The sequence below is a fragment of the Mytilus californianus genome, unplaced genomic scaffold, assembly GCF_021869535.1.
Source record: "Mytilus californianus isolate M0D057914Y unplaced genomic scaffold, xbMytCali1.0.p SCAF_42, whole genome shotgun sequence".
Classification (NCBI taxonomy): domain Eukaryota; kingdom Metazoa; phylum Mollusca; class Bivalvia; order Mytilida; family Mytilidae; genus Mytilus; species Mytilus californianus.
The window spans coordinates 787098-808702 of NW_026262693.1; the positions used below are offsets into that span (position 1 = coordinate 787098).

General features: G+C 33.1%; 1 protein-coding gene across 1 annotated transcript; it reads left to right on the plus strand.

The window, feature by feature from the left end:
- The first annotated feature begins 757 nt into the window (after nt 1-757).
- Nucleotides 758-13939, plus strand: LOC127699851 (neurogenic locus notch homolog protein 1-like). Its single transcript, XM_052203239.1, has 12 exons — nt 758-902; nt 2403-2456; nt 4037-4297; nt 4862-4969; nt 6798-6893; nt 7248-7367; nt 7918-8028; nt 9572-9684; nt 10594-10684; nt 11873-11968; nt 12286-12404; nt 13584-13939. The coding sequence occupies exons 1-12, from the start codon at nt 851-853 to the stop codon at nt 13638-13640; spliced, it is 1278 nt and encodes a 425-aa protein (XP_052059199.1). The 5' UTR covers nt 758-850; the 3' UTR covers nt 13641-13939.
- Nucleotides 13940-21605: the final 7666 nt, after the last annotated feature.

Below are 21605 nucleotides of genomic sequence, written 5' to 3' on the forward strand. Positions count from 1 at the left end.
ATACAAATAGTATGACATTTATATTAGTTTTATTGACATAATTCTTTTTCCTTCCAAGTTGAATTCGAATTATTTTTATCAATTGTATTGACGGATTAATAAGTATTTTTTAAGCAATGTACATTTTATATTTACAAAAGGGAAAAACCCCGATGTTAGTTTTTGTGGGTTCGTGTCTCTTAATCTTTAGTTTTCTGTGTAATGTTTCGTAAACTGGTGTTTTCTTTTGGCCATGATATTGTCTGTCTTTAATCGACTTGATTTCCCTCTTGTTGTCTTCTCATACTTTTTTGCTTTTGTTAAGAGATGATCAACTGAAATAAACTAAAAACAATTCTCTTTCCTGCAATATATGTGTTTTGGGTATATATCACTAACATACATTTTAAATAAGTTGTGCATACTTTGTATATTGATTGATTGATTGTTGCTTGCTTAACGTCTGGTGGCATATATCTCATGCATATTCATGGCGATTTGGATATTAAAATTTCTTAAATGAAATTCTTAGTATGTAATACTTAGTGCGATGTAGAGTTAACTCGACATTTCATATCTACATGGTTGCCTTTTTTGTTGTCGAGTATATGAACAGAATCAACTAAATTTGAAAAATAACAAATAAAACGTAATCAGGAGGCGTCCAACACGTACTTTGGTGCACTTTAGTGTTAATGGGTACTAAGGATACAAATAAGATATGACTTCGCATTTGATCATTATATAATGATTGGTCAATGGTAAATAATAAGGAATTTGATTGGTCTCTTCAGGAGTACTGTTTGTGATTATTTTGCATATAAATAGACCAGTAACAACTAAGTCAAACAGCTCTACACAAAGACGTATCATGGGTGTATTACAAGCATTGGTCCTCACGGTAATGTTAGCTGGCAGTCAAGGTATGATTTTGTTATAAATGTTTATTTACTGTTTTTACAATATTCAAACATACGTGTAAAAACTCGTTGTGCTGTAAAGTGCTTATTAAATCCCATAGCATTAAATCTTTACTTTTCTGTTGTAAGTTTTATAGTTTACAAGGCCATCAATGATAAATAAATGGATACACCATATGCTTATTTTGTCTGGCTTCACTAGCAGCTAGACTCAGATATAACAAATAAAGTTTTTCAAAAATAAATTCTAGGTATTTATCGTAGCCAAACAGTGAGTCCTGAATTGTGTTTGTATACGAGTTATTGCCCTTTAAGAGGAGTTGATATACGATGATATGTACATATCAGATCAGTTACAGGTGTATTAATGTAAAGTCATTTCTAGCATTTAACTTGAGTCTAATTACAAGAATGTAAATTATAAGGGAACCAACGTTGGCAATTATTACATGTTCCCCCTAAAAAACCATGGCAATAATTACATGTACTCCTAAACAACCAGGGTAATAATTGCATGTACCTCTAAACAACCAGGGCAATAATTGCATGTACCCCTAAACAACCAGGACAATAATTCCATGTAACCCTAAACAACCAGGACAATAATTGCATGTACCCCCAAATAACCAGGGTAATAATTGCATGTACTCATAAACAACAAGGGCAATAATTGCATGTACCCCTAAACAACCAGGGCTATAATTGCATGTACCCCTAAACAACCAGGGCAATAATTACATATACCCCTAAACAACCAGGGCAATAATTGCATGTACCCCTAAACAACCAGGGCAATAATTGCATGTTCCTCTCAGAACTCAGCATTGGTGTAAACCAGTTCACATCTCCTCTCCATTGAAGTCATATCAAAATATAGTTTCAGTTATAAATCTGGGTTAAGGAACTGATAAAAAAGGTTTGGAAAAATAATGTTTTCCCTTGCATTCTTTTTTCGAATTTTTAATTGTAAGTTTGATGAGAAGTAACAGTGTTAAATGGTTTACTTTTATAAATTTTGACTTGGATTGAGAGTTGTCTCATTGGCACTCATACCACATCTTCTTATATCCAATTAAAAAAAAAATTGATACAAACAGTGAAATAAAGGGAATACGAAGGCTGATTACAAAGTGTTAAAAGGATATTAACCGAGTTACCTCCCATTTTGTTGTGACGCTTGTGTTGTTCACTCTTCTGTCTTTTTTTCGTTTAATGTTTTCATTTTGCATACTTTTGTTTGTCTTTTCATCTTTTTAATTCTTTCGGCAATAATTTTTTGTTCGTCTTTAACTTCGACTTTGATTTATTCCTTACTATCCTCTTATTTTTTATATCTTTATAAACGGAATAAACAGATTAAACAGCGCTATGTCAAAAGACCATTAATTGTTCACTTTACAATTTCTTCGAATCGACATTACTCATAAAACAATATCATGATATCAACATAAATACTGTATGTTAATTTAAGTCAATAAACCAGTGTGTTTTTTTTTATTACAGGCCACAGAAATAATTGGTGGAATATATGGGATATTGACGACACCTATAAATACCGTAAGTTTTGTTATTATAACCTATATCACAAAAAGCCAAAAGATTTATTCGAGACTCTTAAGTCAGAATTCAAAGTTAAATTTTCCAAATTTATAAGTTCTAGATTCGAAAATAAAACTAATGTAACGTGTACACAGGGTAAGCGTGTCTATTTCTATTCTAGAATGAGTTCGTTACCAGTTTGATACTGGATCCAAAATATTCTATTAACAAAATGTATAACAAGTTAACTTTATTCATAAATTAACGTCAATGAACCAAAATATATACAACTGCTCTCTAAACTATTTTACTTAAAATATATACAACTGGTACAAATTTGTACTATTACAAATTTGTCCTGGGTCAGGAACAAATTAATCTCCTGGTACAATTATGTACCCTACAAGTTAACACACTTGTCCAATACGTCACTCGTTCTCTTGGTACAATTATGTACCTTACAAGTTGGTCACACAGACTCATACTTGTCCAATACGCCACTCGTTCTCTTGGTACAATTATGTACCTTACAAGTTGGTCACAGGGACTCACACTTGTCCTATACGTCACTCGTTCTCTTGGTACAATTATGTACCTTACAAGTTGGTCACACAGACTCATACTTGTCCTATACATGTTGGTACCCTTCAAGCTACGACTTGTCTTAATGGTACATTGTGGTACCCTACAAGTGAACACACTTGTCTTGTACGGTAAACTTCATACTTGACAAACTTCAAGTCGTACAAGTCTTAAACCTTGTCCTTTGTTGCATTACAATCATGAATGCAATTCCATATTAGAGAATACTAACAGGCACCAACCTGTTCTTTATTACACTTAGAAACTATATAAGAGACAACGATCGCAAATATCCTTTCTCTAATTACCACGTACCGTACGTATCATGGCCGTCGTCTTCGTAGTATAAGACGAATGACAAAGAGCTAGGAATCGCTCCTGCTTATATGCCGCAATGCCAGCTGTACTATTCTTGTAGAAGGGATGTTCTTCCAAAGTGCCTAATTACTCGTATTACAGTTTCCTTTGGAACACCCCTTCACATTTGACCTGACCCAAGGTTTACCCGCGAAACATCTTATTCATTTCTAAATACATTAAATAAGGCTTCTGCCGAACTGAAACTAATGTAAACGATCAAACCTAAGATTCAAAATCATCACACTTATAACATTTAAAATTCCAGATTCCAGATTCAACATTCAATTTATATATTATTATCATATATACATTTGAAATTCAAAATCTAAAAACTCATATCTTTAAAAAAAAAATATAAACTTCTACCTATATATATTACGTACGTTTGTGTGGTCACTACCCATTCCTCGGTAACTAAAAACCCGTGCAATTAGCTTATATACTGATCGCCAGCAATAGTTATACAACTTATAAAAAAAAAACCATTATAAGATTAATGCGCAATCTTTCAAATTCATTCCGCATACCGCACATAAATTCATAGCACGAAACGTAGTTTCTTATAGTGATGAAACAATTTAAAAATTTTATTAGAATATAAAAATTGTAATCTCGCTCTGTTCAGCCATTTAATCATAACCTTTATATTGTTATAGAGAACACAGAATTCTGCTTTGAAGGAGGAGAAGCAGATCTTGAATGTCACGACGGCTATTTGATCGATGTCAATTGGGCAGTGTACAAAAGCCGTTATTATCGATATAATCGTTGCAGCGACCCAAATGCTTCACAAAAGGTCAAGGCCCTTTGTGACGGATTGACTAGTTGTACTTTTACGTGCGATGATCAGTTATTCAATGATACCACTTGTAACAACTTAAACGAGAGATTAACTGTTTGTTATAAATGTGTGCCTGGTATGTATAATTAGGCTTAAAAATATAATATTACCTTAAAACACTAATTGTTCGTTTTTTGGTTGTCGTCTGTCCAACTTTTTACTAGTCCGTAACTTTTTGTAACTGAAATTGGAATTTGCACTTTAAATTGGTTTTCCACTAACAGCTCGGTAATACTTCGTTGATTTATGCTTTGGTCTAGTTTCTCAGTATTTTGTTCTGTTTTGGGGGGGATAGAAGATCTGGAAGATCTGCAACATAAAAAAATTGACTAGAGAGAAATAAAGATTCAATTGGGTATTCTTATATTGAGGCCACTGTTAAACAATTATCAAAAAATAACAAAATTTTATTGGGGCAATTCGTTGTGAAAGCTCTGGATAAGCACAAACATTCGATAAATAGAACAATTAATAACAATAATAATAAAGAAATATATATTTTCCTTTCATAACGCATCTTCTACACACATTTTTAAATCATTTTTTTATCTGAAAGAGAAACAGTTTAATGTCTTACTATTTTAGTTTGTTCAGATGTCCGTATTTTATGACAAAGTTATTCGTATGTTTTCTATTGTAGATCCATGTGACTCGTTTTACTGTGCTAATGGCGGGATGTGTAAGTTGGGGTCAGATCTAGAGCCTATGTGTCAATGTTTCGGAGACTGGAATGGAACTCATTGCGACGGTAAGTTTTTAAATTAAGATTTGATATGGAACCAATACATGAATGTGACAGTGTCAATTATGGAGCATTTTGGCATGGTACGTATTTCGAAGGAAACCTACATGTAAATGGCTCAGAAATATGTTTCAAAATGATATGTTATTGCTGAGAACATTCTGTTTTAATGATATGAAAATATTAAGGGGTCACCAGATTTTATTTGCCATCTTAATCATTCAGATTAGAGTGAAAAGAAAAAAGAAATTTGCAGCATGACGTCGGACGTTCCGAGGTTACGCTGGAAAATAAACAAATCCGGTGTCCCCCCTTATATTTTCAATTCATTTAAACGGAAGATTTCACAGCGATAACATGACATTTGTAAACAAAATTTTGTGCACGGAATTTCGAGAATAATCAATTTCACCTAAAAAAAAAAAATTTCGCCGCTTTTAACGTAAACTTTTTATATCTTATGAATCTATTTCATAAATGTTGAATTGACTGTATCTCTAAAGGTGTAAATGCTACAATTATCATTTTTTCGATATTCAGACGCATTCAACTAATTCTTAATGCATACGAAATTTCATAATATTATGAGTACCCCGTAATTAAGTATAATTCGCCTAAAAGAGGTTTTCATGAAAGAATACGTTTCTCAGACTGTTCATGACGTCTTTAACCTAAATCCGTTGGATGTGCAATGATGGATACTTTAGTCATCAGGGAGAACATGATTTATTTATTAGCTGTAATTGGTTATGAACTATAGCTTTCAGTAACTGTGAGTACATTTATATCGGTGCGTTGTGTCTATTGTTTTTATGTTTGTTGTTTTTGTTCTTCATACAGATATTTTCAGTTAAGCCAATTGCAACTGTCTTTTACAGTTTGTTCTTATGTTTTGCTGTTACACCACCTTCCCAGGTTAGGTGGAGGGTTGAGCGTTCACAAGCATGTCTAACCCCACCACATTCTTCATGTGCCTATCCCAAGCCAGGAACCTGCAGTTCGGTGGTTGTCGTTGGTTCATGTCTGTCATAATTGTTTTTCGTCAATTGTTTTGTTATAAAGTAGGCCGTTAGTTTTCTCGTTCGAATTATTTCACATTTTTTATGTCGGTGCCTTTTATAGCCGACTATATGGTATAGCTTTTCCCATTGTTGAAGGCCGTATGGTTGGCTATAATTGCTTACATCTACTTCATTTGAACTCTGGTGGATAGTTGTGTTATTGGCAATCATACCACATCTCCTTATTTTTATATTAAGTAACTGAGTAACTGGGTTCTCTCTGTATCCTTACTATTTACTGGTTTCTTATATTATTACGAACCAACGAAACGCCAATTCAAACTACTTTTTTACTTAATAAACGATGATATTTAGACAATATATTACCTCTAAACAATCCACACTCATTTCAAATAAACCAACAAAATTTATCAACCTAAACTCATTCTATCTATATATAGTATTAAAAGTATTCGTGTTCCTTATTTGGACCCTGGTATTAACATTGGTATTAGTAATAGCACAACATAATGCTATTACAAAGCAAAAAAAAAATTAAGAATTGTCCTTCAAATCTTTGTGTTGGTCGCAAACTTATTGATAGAGGTCATAAGTAAAGTACACTACTGTTGTGAAGTCATTCCGTCTTGTATTTGTATGACTGATATCGATCCACTCTTTTAACAGTCGACTATATAAATGTATCTAAAAAAATCATTTAAAAAAAGTTTGGTTGAATGAAACTCTCTACGAAGTTAACTGTGTTTGTTTATTTATTTTAGAACCAACATGAAACATCAATCTGTTATTTGTATCAATGATTTTTATTATAGAAAATCCTTGCAACGACATGATGTGTACAAATGGATCTTGTTTGGTGAACGCTACAACTGGTACAGCACAGTGTTGTTCTTCAGAGGAGTCAACTGGTAATAATTTTAAACATATTCAAATGTCTTTAACTCATCTTTTCGTTCTTTTCATGCACTTAAAAAGAGTTCATATCTCATAAATATTTAAAAAAGAATACTCAGTAGTCCTTTAAAAGTCTGCACGATTAAAGAAACAGTCATATTTTTGCAATGAATTGTTTGTACAAACTGTTAAATTTCAATTGGCACTACATGCATCACAAACTGTAAGCTATATTTTGTATCTTGTATACTTTAGTTTTTTCTTCTACAAGTTAATCGTGTATGCTTTTCCAGAATACATTATCTTATTATTTGAATTGACTAGAGTCAGCGTTTATCATTCTATAATTCGTGTCACAATATTTTCAGAAAATCCATGCGATGAAATTATGTGTCAAAACAATGGGACGTGTCTTGTCAGCCCGACAAATGGGACTGCTCAGTGTTGCTGTGCTGAGGGTTTTATGGGGTCTATGTGTGAAACCCAAGGTAAGACACTTTACTGCAACTAAAGCAGACAAATAGGAATGCTCATTGAAGCTTATATGGGTAACTCACTAAATGTATAGAAATCAATTAAAGAAACAACGCAATCATAAAATCAATAACAATGTTGACTTTCTATGATACTAAGGACATAGTCAGGAAATATACGCGGGTCCACATTGGGAGTCCCTCAATTCTGTATTCTTAATTTTTTAAGCCAATCATTCTTTATTCTTTATATTTTAACACTTATTTTTTGTTTTTTTTAACCTATTTTTCTGTAAGCTGTATTTTTTTGGTCCATTACTCTAGTATTTTTCCATTATTCTCTATTCTGTAAACCCCATCCACACCCTCATATATTTGTATACAAATCAATGATTATTACAACTTAAGTTGTAAAAGAGCAATTTTTAATAAAATCTATAATATAAGTGATCGTTTAATTTTTCTTGATTTTTGTTATTATTTTCATTACCTGTTTAATCATATTTATATATTGCAACTCAAACATGTTACAAAACATTTTCTTATTTGTATATCGAATTAACAGTTGACGCCTGTACAAACAATCCTTGTGGTAATGATGGAAATTGTAGCGTCAGCACCTTAGGAATAGCACAATGTTCTTGTCTGGATGGATTTGGTGGACCTCGATGCAACAGTTCGTATTTTATGTTATCTTGTTTGGCTTAGATGTAGTATCAAATATTTTTTGCATTGATGAACTATTGTCCTCAAAGGTCCGTACGCTAGATTTCGGACAGTTATGAGCATGCCATAAACAATTTTCTGTTAATGACATCTAAATATGAATAAAAGGAAATATTGGGTTCACATCATTGAGAAATCTAACCGTCATCACAAAAACCCATATCTGACTTTTCTGGTTTCATTATGTTTAACTTAGTGTTACATCTCTCATTTTCATATATCTACCTCATATATTCTAAATTCCTAATATACTGCGTACAAAGGGTTCTTTGAATAAACTCTCCCGTCGTGGCATGGACGAAATATTGTGGAACAAAAACAAATTCAAAGAAAAGGAAGTACAGAAGCTTTTAAATGAGTCAGAATATCCAAATATTTGCAAAAGAAGTGCGAACTTTAGTTTGATCAAAATGATAAAATTTATAAGCATTGAATTTTATTGAAACTGTTCGTATAAATGATATCTGAATCGCTAACAATTGATTTATAAAAAAAAGTCTATCAGCATTGAGCTAAATCAAGTAATTACAATTAGATGTAAAAATAAGAAATTTTGATATGATTACCAATGAGACAGCTCTGCACCAGAGACCAAATGACATAGGAGTTAACAACTGTAAGTCACCGTACAACCTTCAACAATGAGCAAAGCACATACCGCATAGTCAGCTATAAAAGGACCCGAAATGACAAATGTAAAACAATTCAAACGAGAAAACTAACGGCCTGATTTATGTACAAAACAATGAACAAAAAAAATATGATATACAGCAACAAACGACAACCACTGAAATACAGACTCCTGACTTGGTACAGACACACACAGAATGTGGCGGGGGTAAACTAGTTTGCTGGCGCAAAACCCTCCCCCATTCCTGCGACAGTGGTGTAACAGTACAACATAAGAACAAACTATAAAAATCAGTTGAAAAGGGCTCAACTTATCATATCGATACAAAACAGAAAAACATTTAACAAAAACACAGACCGGACGTGGCAGGGTATTTATACATCCAACATCAAATGGATTTAGTGTAAAGACGTCATTAACAGACAAAGAAAAGCATAACCTTGTGCAATGCCTAGATACTTGTATCGACAGATCGTAGAGCCATGAATGTGCATATGTATATAACAATTAATATTTAGTTTTATAATTAACTGATAACAAAATGAAAAATATTTATACACATAAAAACAATATTCAAGGATCTAATTAAAATGTTGAATTGGTAACCTTTAAGAATAAGTTTATTTTTAAAAAGGATCGATAAGTTTATCCAGTATATGCCATTCTCATGAAACAAACAAGAAGTGTATATAATTGAATAATGTTTATTGTAATAAAAATGAAATATATTCAACAATGTTTGAGAGCATCTATATCTATATTAGCAATTATACTTTTTTTTCAACTGATTCGTTCTTCTTAAGAATACATAATTTGGTAAAAAAGTAACATAACCAAACTTTGAAATGTTTCTTGCTTTTAGTTGATTGTAATCAGCGGTTGCCATGTGCGGACGGATTCCGGGAGATACCATTTGGATCTGGGAACTGTTACTTTATCTGTCCTACAGATTCGGAGTCATGGCTTGCAGCTGAGGTACATAAACATTTACGCTTTCTGTGTTATCGTTTTATTATTTAAATTTGGTTTAAATATGCACAAAAGCTAACATCACGCAATGTGTGTCACATGTTATTACAAGCATCATGAAACTATACATGCATTTACTTCTTTTTTCTTCTTTTTTAAGCAACATCACACGCTATGAAACTTTGATATCTCTCTTTAAGACTTGCCATATATATGTTCAAAAGAAAAAGAAGTTTGTAGGTTTATTGAAAATATAAAGTCTAATAGTATCTAATTGTTCAAAACAGCCTTGGTGCTCGCGTGGTCACATTGAGTGCGTGAAGCTGTCGGTTTATTTTCCTTCCGCGTCAAACCAAAAACAAAGACTGATAGATAAGAGGAAAATCAATGCGCCTTTGTAGGATTTACATTTTGCCGCAAAGACTGTTCCCGGTACAAACTATCCAAAGATACCAGACTTGTATATAAATTAGACTGACCCTGCCGCTTTCCGTTGAATCCGAATCAGAGGGTATTTGTTTCAGGCACCAACTAACATATTCAAATGATCTGTATTCATATTAAATATTTTTAATATATGATAATTATACGGTATTCTCAGGCAAAAAAAATGGACATACCAAGTTAAAAAATGCAATTTAGCTGCCTTTTTGATATTGTAGTATTTCTTAAAAAATATATCATATACACCTTATTGCTATTTGTCCGCCATTACTGGACATCACAAAGGTTCCCGTAAAATTTTGACGTCATAACACAAAATATCTGACGCCACAATGGAAAAGTGATTGTTGTATGACGTCAACGGTTCAAGCGGGACAGATTCTCAGGTCAGCCGGGACAGAATTCCAAATAGCGATAAGGTGTATTCATGACGGCTTTGCTTAAAATGTCACGTGTCGATATGTTTTACAGCTGACTTGCCTGTTACTTAATGCCTCACTATGGGAACCTAATGACGCTGCAGAAGAAGCAAACGTGGTAGCAGTATTAAATGGTCTCGGTGGTAAGAATAAGATCACATTTTAAATTGGTATAAGATTGTTAAATATATGAGATAAATGATTTTGTAGACTACCCTTTTTCTCAATTTGAAGCTCATCTTAAGTTTGATTTATCCTAATCGGAAGACTTAGAACCAAACTCTTTTATAATGTATGGGAAGCAAGGAAACCAAAAAGGGAATGTCTAAAACGGAACATTTTTTTATTTTTATAAATAGAATAGCTGTTTTTATTTGATTTGAAAAAAAAACAATTGTCGCTTCTTGGGCAAGATGTCGTTGGTTCCTCCCGTGTTGAGTCAAACAAAAAGAAATTTGATAACAAGTATTTGCTACATCTCCGCTAGGCAAACAGTATGTAGGCTGGTAAATTAGGAAGAAGTGTCTCTGTTAGATAGTCTGTATAGTGTTTGTCTGGATCAAGCGCATATCATTTTCTAGTGTGATTCTAATACCATTAATCGATTCATCCACCAATAAGTTACTTTTTAATGTTAATGAATAAGATCTCTTGATTTCGGGCGGGTCCATGATTTTTGAAGGGGTGGGGGGGGGGGGGCGTAATTCCAGAAAAGTGATGATAAAAGTTTTGGACGACTTTATGCTAAAGATTCAAATACATCGTGAGAAACATGAGCTTTTTTATCTATTTGTTTGGCGATCAAAGGGGTATACGGCATTTACGCCCTATCCTGGGTCCGACAGTGCATAGTTTATTTATGTTTGAATTAATTTCTGCCTCTGGTCTGTAAATAAGAGTTTATAAATCCATTCATTGATTTTTTTGTCAAATACACTATGGTATATAGTTATAGCGTTTAAATATTAATTTCATCATCCGAATTTACATTTTCCTACTTTGTAACAAGGTAACACACAATTGTGCTAAAAAGAGTAAATATACTCGTCTACTAAAACTGTGGTTTGGCGGGAGTTCGTTCCTACTTGTTTGTGTATACTGTCTCAGTCATAGATCTGATACCACCAATTACAATTGTTCTAGTAGCGCTTGTTTTGAATCAGAGACATATATATATTTCTCTCAGTAGTTGAATATAATCATTTGAGAGGAGAAACATTTCTTCTGTCAAAAAACAAGGTCATGATGTATTAGTTAAGCATTTGTTACAGTTCTTTGACCATTTCAACCTTGCTAATTATTTTGACCAAGTGATATATTTATATTTTAAGCTTCTGAGACATACTGGACAGGAGGTTTTGATGGAATACAGGAAGGTACCACTGTAGTTGTTGGTTCAGGATCAAGTTTCAATCGACCAACTGTTGGTATGTTTATATGTATACAAGACAGTCAGAAATATGTTAATTTACAATTTTACTAAAAATGCGTGTGACAATTTTTAGGAAGCATAAAGGGCAGTAAAAAGTTCAGTGTCCAATGGATAACATCAAGGCAATATAAACAAGAGATCACAAAGTTAATTATGAAATCTGTTACAAATGATATCAATATAACTTGACGTGTTTAACTGGAAATTGTAGAGAATTCACATGGAACATCCTAAATATTGTCTTTTAAAAACATTTTTTCTGCTTTGGAAAATGAAGATTATAACAACATTGCAATATTTTTTTGCCACCAGGAACCAATACTGCTACAAAAGACTGTGTTGATATTGAGAGGGAAAGTGCTGTGTCGGGTTGGCAATTTCAATACAAAACATGTACTACCACTACAAGAAAGTGTATTTGTGAAGCACTGGTAAGTAGAAAAATGTAAAATAACTTGGAAAACAGAGGGAAGATTAAAAGGGACAATCAAAATCAAAAAGTGGTAAACACAAGTTCTTTGGCAAAGTAGGATGTTAAATTATGCCCAAGTAGTGGCACCTGTGGTGTTGGTCATGGCAGGAAAGGCAGTTTCTGCCCAACTAGTGGCATCTGTCGTGTTGGTCATGGCAAGGTAGGCAGTTTCTGCCCATTTAGTAGCATTTGTCGTGTGTGTAATGGCAAGGTCAATAGGACACAACAAAGGTACTGAAATCTCACATGATTTTGATTTTAAAACATATGAAAATAAAACGATGTGGTATGATGGCCGATGAAACAGATATCTACCGAAATCAAAGGACGAGGATGTAAACAACTTGCCGTTAACTACAGCCTTTAACCATGAGCAAAACTCATTGTATAGCAAGCAATAAAGGGTCCTGGTATGACAAACATGAGAAATAATCAAAAGGAGAAAAGAAAACCAACGGCCTGAATTATCATTAACTATGTTTCTTCTGTAAAAGGAAAAAGGAATAGCAAATAATATATCTATAGATTTCTAGACAAAATATGTATACATTTTAAGAATGTAACTGAAGAATTTTATAAACCCAGTAACCAGATAATACCGAAATAAGCATGCACATATCAACAAAAGGTCTGTCATGATAGACATCTGTCAAGCTTTACATATCCCCGATTCTTAACAAATTGTGAACTCAACAAAGAGTATCGAAGATTTGCCATCAACTCAAAATTTATAAATGAATAGACAAAAAATAAATTATACAGATAATTATTGACGAGTTGTTGGCGATGGTCAGGCACCACCTGTCCCTAATTCGACTCGATCAAAGAAAACAAAATACCACTAAAACAAAACTTTAAAACAATGTCTTGGAGAATAAAATTATTTTGAAGTTTCGTAACTTGAAATATAAGGGCAGAATTGCAGAAACTGCTTCAAAATCCTGACCGATATTGCCAGTATTACCTAAACTTACAATGAAATGTACCAAAATGTTTCATAGATCTCGATTCTAATTACTGATAACAGTGTAAAGAATAAAACAATAATGAAATACAAATATTTGAAGAAAAATGCTATATTACTATAACTACTTGTGAAAGATGTCAAAAGGATAATTTTACAATGTTTATTTTTCAGAATCCTTGCCAGCTAACACCGGCACCAATCATTCCAGTGTTCGGTACTCCTTCTTAAATTGTGGTCAGATTTATAATGGGTTAATTTTCATTAAAAAAACTTTATTATGCATATTATATTTTAAGAAGTTTCACCTAATATTGCTTTGTTTATTTCTGAACTATAAATACAAGTGCATGTTAGAAAAGTGATGATGTGTAATTTTATAGACTTACAAAACAAATACATTTATAACTGTTACAAAATATCATTTATTCATTTTGTTTCAGTGATTTACAAAAATATGTCTTTAAATTCGTTTTACTTGAGATTATCATCTCTATATTGATTCTCAATAAATCTATATGTTAAATTTATGTTGTTGTTTAAATTATGAATAAAACGATGAGTTTTAAATTGTGCGTTTCTATACGCCCGTCTAAGACGGAACGTATACCGTTGTCCGTCCGTCCGCCCATCCACCCGTCCGTCGTCCGTCGTCAACACTTCGGAAAATAACGCAAAAACGCTTTTACCAATATCTATTGACGTAAGCTCTCTTTTGATTTTTATAAATTTTAGAATTTACGTTTCCAAGTTAGGAAATTTTATTCATTAAAAGGGAGGATTTTCCAGTTTTCAGACAATAACTCAAAAACGCTTGAGCAGTTTTCATGAAACTATGGTGACTTGTTTATATCTGTTGAAATAAGCTCCCTTTTGTTTTTTTTTGATAAATTTTTGATATGACATTGAAAAGTTATAGAACTTTATTCGTTGAAAAATTATAAAAACTAAAAGGGTGACGGTCGTATCATGCGCTCATGGCGCAGCTCTATATTTTTAATACAAGTATATATCGGTTGTTTGAATAAGAATTTGCATAAATGTTAATCATTGTAACTGTGCATCCTAAAGATGATCATGTTGTAAACATAGGGTTTAATATCAATGAGGAAACCAACAACTTAAGCCTACCAGAGGTAGCCACAGCACGCTCGTGGTTACCGTTTCCAAATACAAATATGAGCTAATAGCAAATGGTTATCCCTAAATTTTCCAAGCCTTTTGCACATTGTGAAATAAGTGAAATAAGTCATTCAAATGTCATTTTTATAGATTATCAATTTAAATATTAATCTTTGGATAAAACATTGAGGACTTATATGGCGTTTTGACAATCTGTGGTATGTGAAAGGAAGAGTTAACAACGTATCTGTTAAATGATTACATATCAAGTAGAAAAAATGACAGTGCCACATTCAAAAACGTATGTTATTGGATAGCATAGAAAGATTGTAGGTTAGAATTTCCCACAAATACACTATAGGAACATATGTTGTTCAAACATAATCCTTCTGAATACTGAGCAATCAATCCAAGGCATGTCCTTTTTTACGGATTTTCCTCCTTTATAAATCACTACTGATTTTCCCAATTCTGCTTCTTATTATATTCTTGTTCTAAAAATGTTCCACAAAAAGGGGAGTAGATAGCAATAGATATTTAAACTATAAGATAATGTAAGACACACAATTGCAAAAAGATATAAAAATGGCGAACAGACGGACACAGTCCACGAAACTCAACATAAAAAACTAAAAAGTTAACTAAAGTGTTTACTTTGGTGCTCTGATAGAGTAAACAGTTTCTACTTCACTCGTGGTATTCTTTGTGTTGTTCTCGTAGTAAAACTCCGTTGATATGTCGCACTCAGTGATGCAATAAACTTGAACATTTCTTCTTTCTTTGAAATGCATTATGTGTTCATATGTAATAAACTTTTGATAATTTTAAAACAGATTAAGAGATTTATAAAAAGAGAGGCGAAAGATACCGAAGGGACATTCAAACTCATAAGTCGAAAATAAACTGACAAAACCATGACTCAAAAGAAAAGACAAACAACAGTACACAAAACACAGCATAGAAAACTAAAGACTGAGCAACACGAACCCCACCAAAAGCTGGGGGTGATATCAGGTGCTCCGGAAGGCTCAGATCCTGCTCCACATGTGGCACCCTCGTGTGTTGCTCATAACTGTAAATATGAATATAGACAACAATAGGGTAACTAATGGTCAACCAAATAATTATGAATTGTTGTGTTGTGTTTCATGTAGGTTGGACGTTTTGTCATGACATGAATCTGATCATATCTAATCAAGTTCTCTTTCAAATATGTTTCATACCTACGGAAATTATCATATTTCAATGATACATGTATAACATTCTGTTTACTCTTTCGACACACATTATTTTACCCGTTAGAGGAAATTCCAAGTCTTATCACTATCGCCTTCGTTGTTATTCATCGATTAATAGGTTTAAGTTGAGTGAACTTTGATGTTTCCTCTTTAAATATTTATATCAAGTTCAATAGATTAAATGCATTTTTTAACATTCGTTATATAGAATTCGATGCAGTCATTGTGTTTGTCACACAGTCTAAGAATCTTTTATACAGACACGAAAATCATCACTTCGTTAGAACGGTCCTTTCTAAAATTGTCAGTTTATAAAATTTTAAAGTGTAGAGAAACTAAGGTTTCAACTCCCTCAGGCAAAGTTGACCTTAGACGGATTTAGCTATTGTTTAGGTCCTTTTTGTTCATGTAGCTCTTCAACTGCTTCAGTTCTTATACATCATTGGCTTTCAAATATTCAACTTTGAGCGTTCCTGATGAAGGTTAATCTAGAAAAGCACTTCGGACGCATGAAATTTTTAACGTGTTGTTTTCATTTTTTCGAGTGAAACATCAAGGAATATCACTAAACCTAACATAGAGAATATGGTTTAGTTATCAGTTGTGATTTGCTTTGAACTAGATAACAGTAACAGATAGTATTCTTAGAACGTTGCCTTGTGTTTTTGTTAGTGTTTTTGGTACGTGAACAAAGTGTTAAGTGTACCTCTAGGGTACGTGAACGACCTGTTACGCGTACCTCTAGCGTACGTGTAACAAAATGAATTATGACCCGAACGGCCCTTCATACAACTTACGTAACACGTTCAGGTATTTCACATCTAATCTTTTATGGTAATACTCTATACAAAGTACAAAAATGTCGTCATTGACCTCAAAAGCTAACTAAACCTTCAAACAGACTTATTCAGAAGGGATATAGTAACTATACTGTTGTCAGGTCATTAAAGATGGCATTTTTCTTCGAATTAATATTGATTTACTCATAGGGTCTTTGCATCGGAAGTAAACACATTTATTCTAAAACCAGTTGTTGGCATGATACGGGTTATGTTCTTATCGTATATTTTATGATGGTATGATACTAAACAGCTAACGGGGGGATTGTGCTTGATTTTCATATGATGAAGACATAATCTTTCAATCAGTCTAATTGAGGTCTGCAGTGGGCATGTCAGTAACTGCTAGGAGTCCTTTGTTATAATTCATGTTGATTATTGTCATTTTGCTTAGTTTCTTCTGTTACCTTTTCTAACATCGGACTCGGACTTCTTTTAAACTGAGTTTTACTGTGCGTATTGCTGTGTTTGTTTATTCTACATTGGCTAGAGGTATAGGATGAGGGTTGATATCTCACAAAACATGTTTAACCCCGCCGCATTTTTGCGCCTGTCCCAAGTCAAGAAACTCTGGCCTTTGTTATTTTTGTATGTTTTTTGTTTATTTTGGTTCATTTATATGTTTTGGAGTTTAGTTTGACGTAGACCATAGTTTCCATAGACCAGCTGAAGACCGCCTCCGGGTGCGGGATTTTCTCGCTGTGTTGAAGACCCATTGGTGGCCTTGGCCTGTTTTCCGCTCTTTGGTCGGTATGTTGTCTATTTGACACTTTCCCGTTTTCCATTCTCAATTTTATTACTCTTTATTTTGTTTAATATACAAGTGTGGACACAGATCAGTGTGGATAGTATGTTTGAATGTTTGACAGTGTTTTCTGTCAGAACCTGTATGTATGTTCTTCTCGTATGGTTCTATTTTGTCCCTTGTGGTGGCCATTTCTTACTTGGAACTGTAAATTAGTTGAGGATCATCCCAGTATCATTTATAGTAGATTTAGGAAATTTTACCAGTATGAAATAATTTTAATAACATGGTAAATCCAATTTATATGTTTGTGATTCATAATTTCTAAAAAAAATTATGACATATAGTGTAGACTTAAAGATATATTGAACTATGATTCTGTAGTATTTGAAATGAAAAAGGTATTACAGAATTGTTCTTGTTTCAAGGTTTTTGTTATGTGGATAAGAATATAAATGAAACCTGTAGGATGCAGTTTTGTTGTTGTATAAAAATTCAGAGTGGTAATCTGGTAATTAACAGTAACACAAATTAAGAAATAAATAAATAAATAATAAAAGTTGAACAATGAAAGATAATTTAAGAAACTGACTAGGCCTTGTGAGTTTCGTCCATATGTATAAATGAATTGACAAGTTGGACACAGGACTCTTCAGTAGGCAGTACAGATGATTAAAAAGGTGTTACAAAACCACTAAGGAGGTATCAGTACCAATGTTTGGTATATTTTAATGTGCTCTTTTGTTATTTTGCTATCTTGATGAAAATTGTTTGGTTCAAATGGAAATAAAATTTTCAATCTCTAATAAACTACGTATGTTCCGTGGATGCTGCTTGAATAATTTCTTATGCTGACAGTTTCAATAATCTTGCCTTACAGTTCATATGTAGATATACATTTGTAGGTTGTCTGTTTATGAATCTTAATTTCACAAAGAATCCATTTGCATAACAATGACCTTAAGTCAATGCAAAGCACTTTAATAATACACTTAGACAGAGAGCTTAATCCAGTGATATACTTTGTAATGCAGGCTCTTAAGGAACACCGCTAACTAACATGCCAAACTATATGGATCAGAGGTCCTGAAAATAGACTTATCAATTAAATATATCATATCTAAATGAAATGTGCATGTATATAAAACTTATACAAAGTTGTGGTAAATATTGTCAGTAAATAGCAAGAAGATGTCGCTACATGCACAAATGAATAAACACCCTCTCTTGAAATAATCTAGTGCAAGCAAGGTCATTGTCATTGTCTTTCCATTTATCATGTTTATGCAAGGAATAAGAAATTTAGCAAAATAAAAAGAATCCATGTCTACCGATATGTACATATATTGTTCCCTTTTTTCCCAATTTACGCATGCACTTGAAATGCAACAGAGATTTTCTATTTCTTTTAGCTTCTGTATCAGTGTATGCATTTTATATACAAACATGTCTTAAAGTCTAAATTTACCCGATATAATTCTCAGTCATACATTATGCACATGGTCGAGAACCATCTAATACTCCTGTGGTATACCGTTTGCAACTTGTCTTTCCATTATACGGAAGAATTATAAATAACAATTATTTTTTGAATTAGTGGGAAAAATTACATTTTCATACAGTTATATATAAAAATATCAAATATAGTTGACCTCTTGCTTATAGTACTTGAAAAACAGACCAAAGCACAAAAACTTCACATTGGCCAATGAACCATTAAAATGAGGTCAAGGTCAGATGACACCAGCTAGACAGACATGTACACCTTACAATCATTCCATACACCAAATAGTTAACCTATTGCTTACAGTACTTGAATAACAGATCAAAACACAAAAAATTAACAATGACCAATGAACCATGAAAATGAGATCAAGGTTAGATGAAACCTGCCAGTCTGACATGTACCCCTTACAATCATTCCATACATCATACTAGTATATAGTTGACTTCCTGCTTGTAGTATCTGAGAAACGGACATAATCACGTTACTTTTACCTTGATCACTGATCCATGAATTGAGGTCGAGGTCAGGTTAACCCTGCCTGATGGACATGTAGACATTTCAAGGAACCCATATATATCAAATATAGTTATTCTATTACTCATAATAAGTGAGAAATTCTCATGACAAAAAAACTGTAATTTTTTTTTCAAACAGTCACTGAACCATGAAAATGAGGCCAGGATAATGGGCCTATGACAGACGGAAATTTCGTAACATAAGGTATCTGCATACAAGGTATGAAGCATCCAGGTCTTCTACCTTCTGAAATATAAAGCTTTATACAAATAGTTTACGCCGCCGCCGTCGCCGCCGGATAGTAATACCCATGTCGTAGGCGAGACAAAAACCCACACAAATTTCAGAAATAAAATGGCCCTAGGCCTATTGTCTACAATATAAATCATATTGCCATGAAACCTGGTCAACAGTCTTATTAATCCCAAATCTTAGGTCATGCCAAGTTTCATAAAAATTGGTCAAGTCTTTCTATTCTATGGCACAATTGATCTATTCATATATATATACACTGGAAAACAGCACAGACATTTTGGTATTCCCTCATCTCTTTATTTACATGTAACTAAAAATATATATATTTTTTTTTAAATATTTTTTGTAAACGTTACATATTTGTATTGTTTATTGTTTATTGTTTACTTATGTTATCTCTGTATTAAGTAGCAATCTGATTGTTTGGATTCTACACTAATAAATATCTTATCTTATTTTACCAGTCATATCATTGACTTCCCATAAGTGGTTCCTGTTAAACTGACCTACATATACATGTAATTATTACTTGATTGGTGTTTTAACGCCACTTTCAGCACTATTGGCCAATTGTGGCGGTTAGTTTTTATTGGTGGAGGGAGCCAGAGTGCACAGAGGGAGCCACCAATCTTCAGTAGGAAGACTGACAATTCTTATCAATTAAGATTATACTGGAGTACAATGTAACAAATAGTAATTACAATCTTTATCAAATTGTTTACATCATTTGTTTACATTATTTGTTATGCCAAAAACAGCACGCTTTTTAGCTTTGGTGACTTAGTTGCAGCAAGACAAAACAAATTGGGAAAGGGTTCCTCGCCTGCAATTGCAGCTGGCAGTGTAAACGTTACATGACTGCCAAATAATAAATCCATTTATCAGTTAAAAGTGGGAAATTTTGTTTTGATCCTTATAGTTATATGCAGTTTCATTTAAGGCAAAAATAAAAAAAAAACAAATGGTGTCTTTCCTGTTGCAAGCTCCCAAAAAATAAAATTGCAAAGTCGGAATCATATTTCCATCAACCATTAGTCGTATCATGAAGTTCTTTAAACAGATCTTCAAATGTTTTTGGATGTGAAACTGTCATGAAACTGACTTTGTCATGAAACCTTTGTATATCAGGTTTATGGTTGCATTTCACCATCTGAACTGGGAGCACACCAGTAACATGTATTTAAACCAACCATTTATTTATTATAAATCACAGTCACGAAAAAAGGATTTTACAAATAGCACTAATTAGACGCGGAAGATTTTGAGACATGTTGAAGGTAGAGTGTTTTTTCTAATAACAGCAAAAATTGCAGATTTTTTAGTTTGCAGCGAAAAGATAAAATAATTCGGGGTGATGGAAAAAATCCCACCTATTCTTTTCTTTTTTGCATAAGTCAAAATTTGAAACGCCTGTTTATATACATGTATGTGCTATTATACCGAGGCGTGTTTATATACATGTATGTGCTATCATACCGAGGCGTGTTTATATACATGTATGTGCTATCATACCGAGGCGTGTTTATATACATGTATGTGCTATCATACCGAGGCGTGTTTATATACATGTATGTGCTATCATACCGAGGCGTGTTTATATACATGTATGTGCTATCATACCGAGGCGTGTTTATATACATGTATGTGCTATCATACCAAGACGTGTTTATATACATGTATGTGCTATCATACCACGGTAAATCAGATCAGTAGGTAGGAATTTAAAAATATCTAGTGGAAATCACTGTAAAAGATACTGCAGGGTTTGTTGCTCGTGCTGTGTGGATGCAGTAGAATGTGTCCCCGTGCTTGTGGTGTATGCCCTTATATTTTTCAATTATGGGTTGTTTGCCTGTGAGATAGCTTTCACATGTTTATTATATCTTTGTTCTTAATTGTCAATTATATATTATGGTGTTTGGATGTATAAATACTCATCCACGCCTGCTATTTTTATTTTTGCCCCCTGCTATG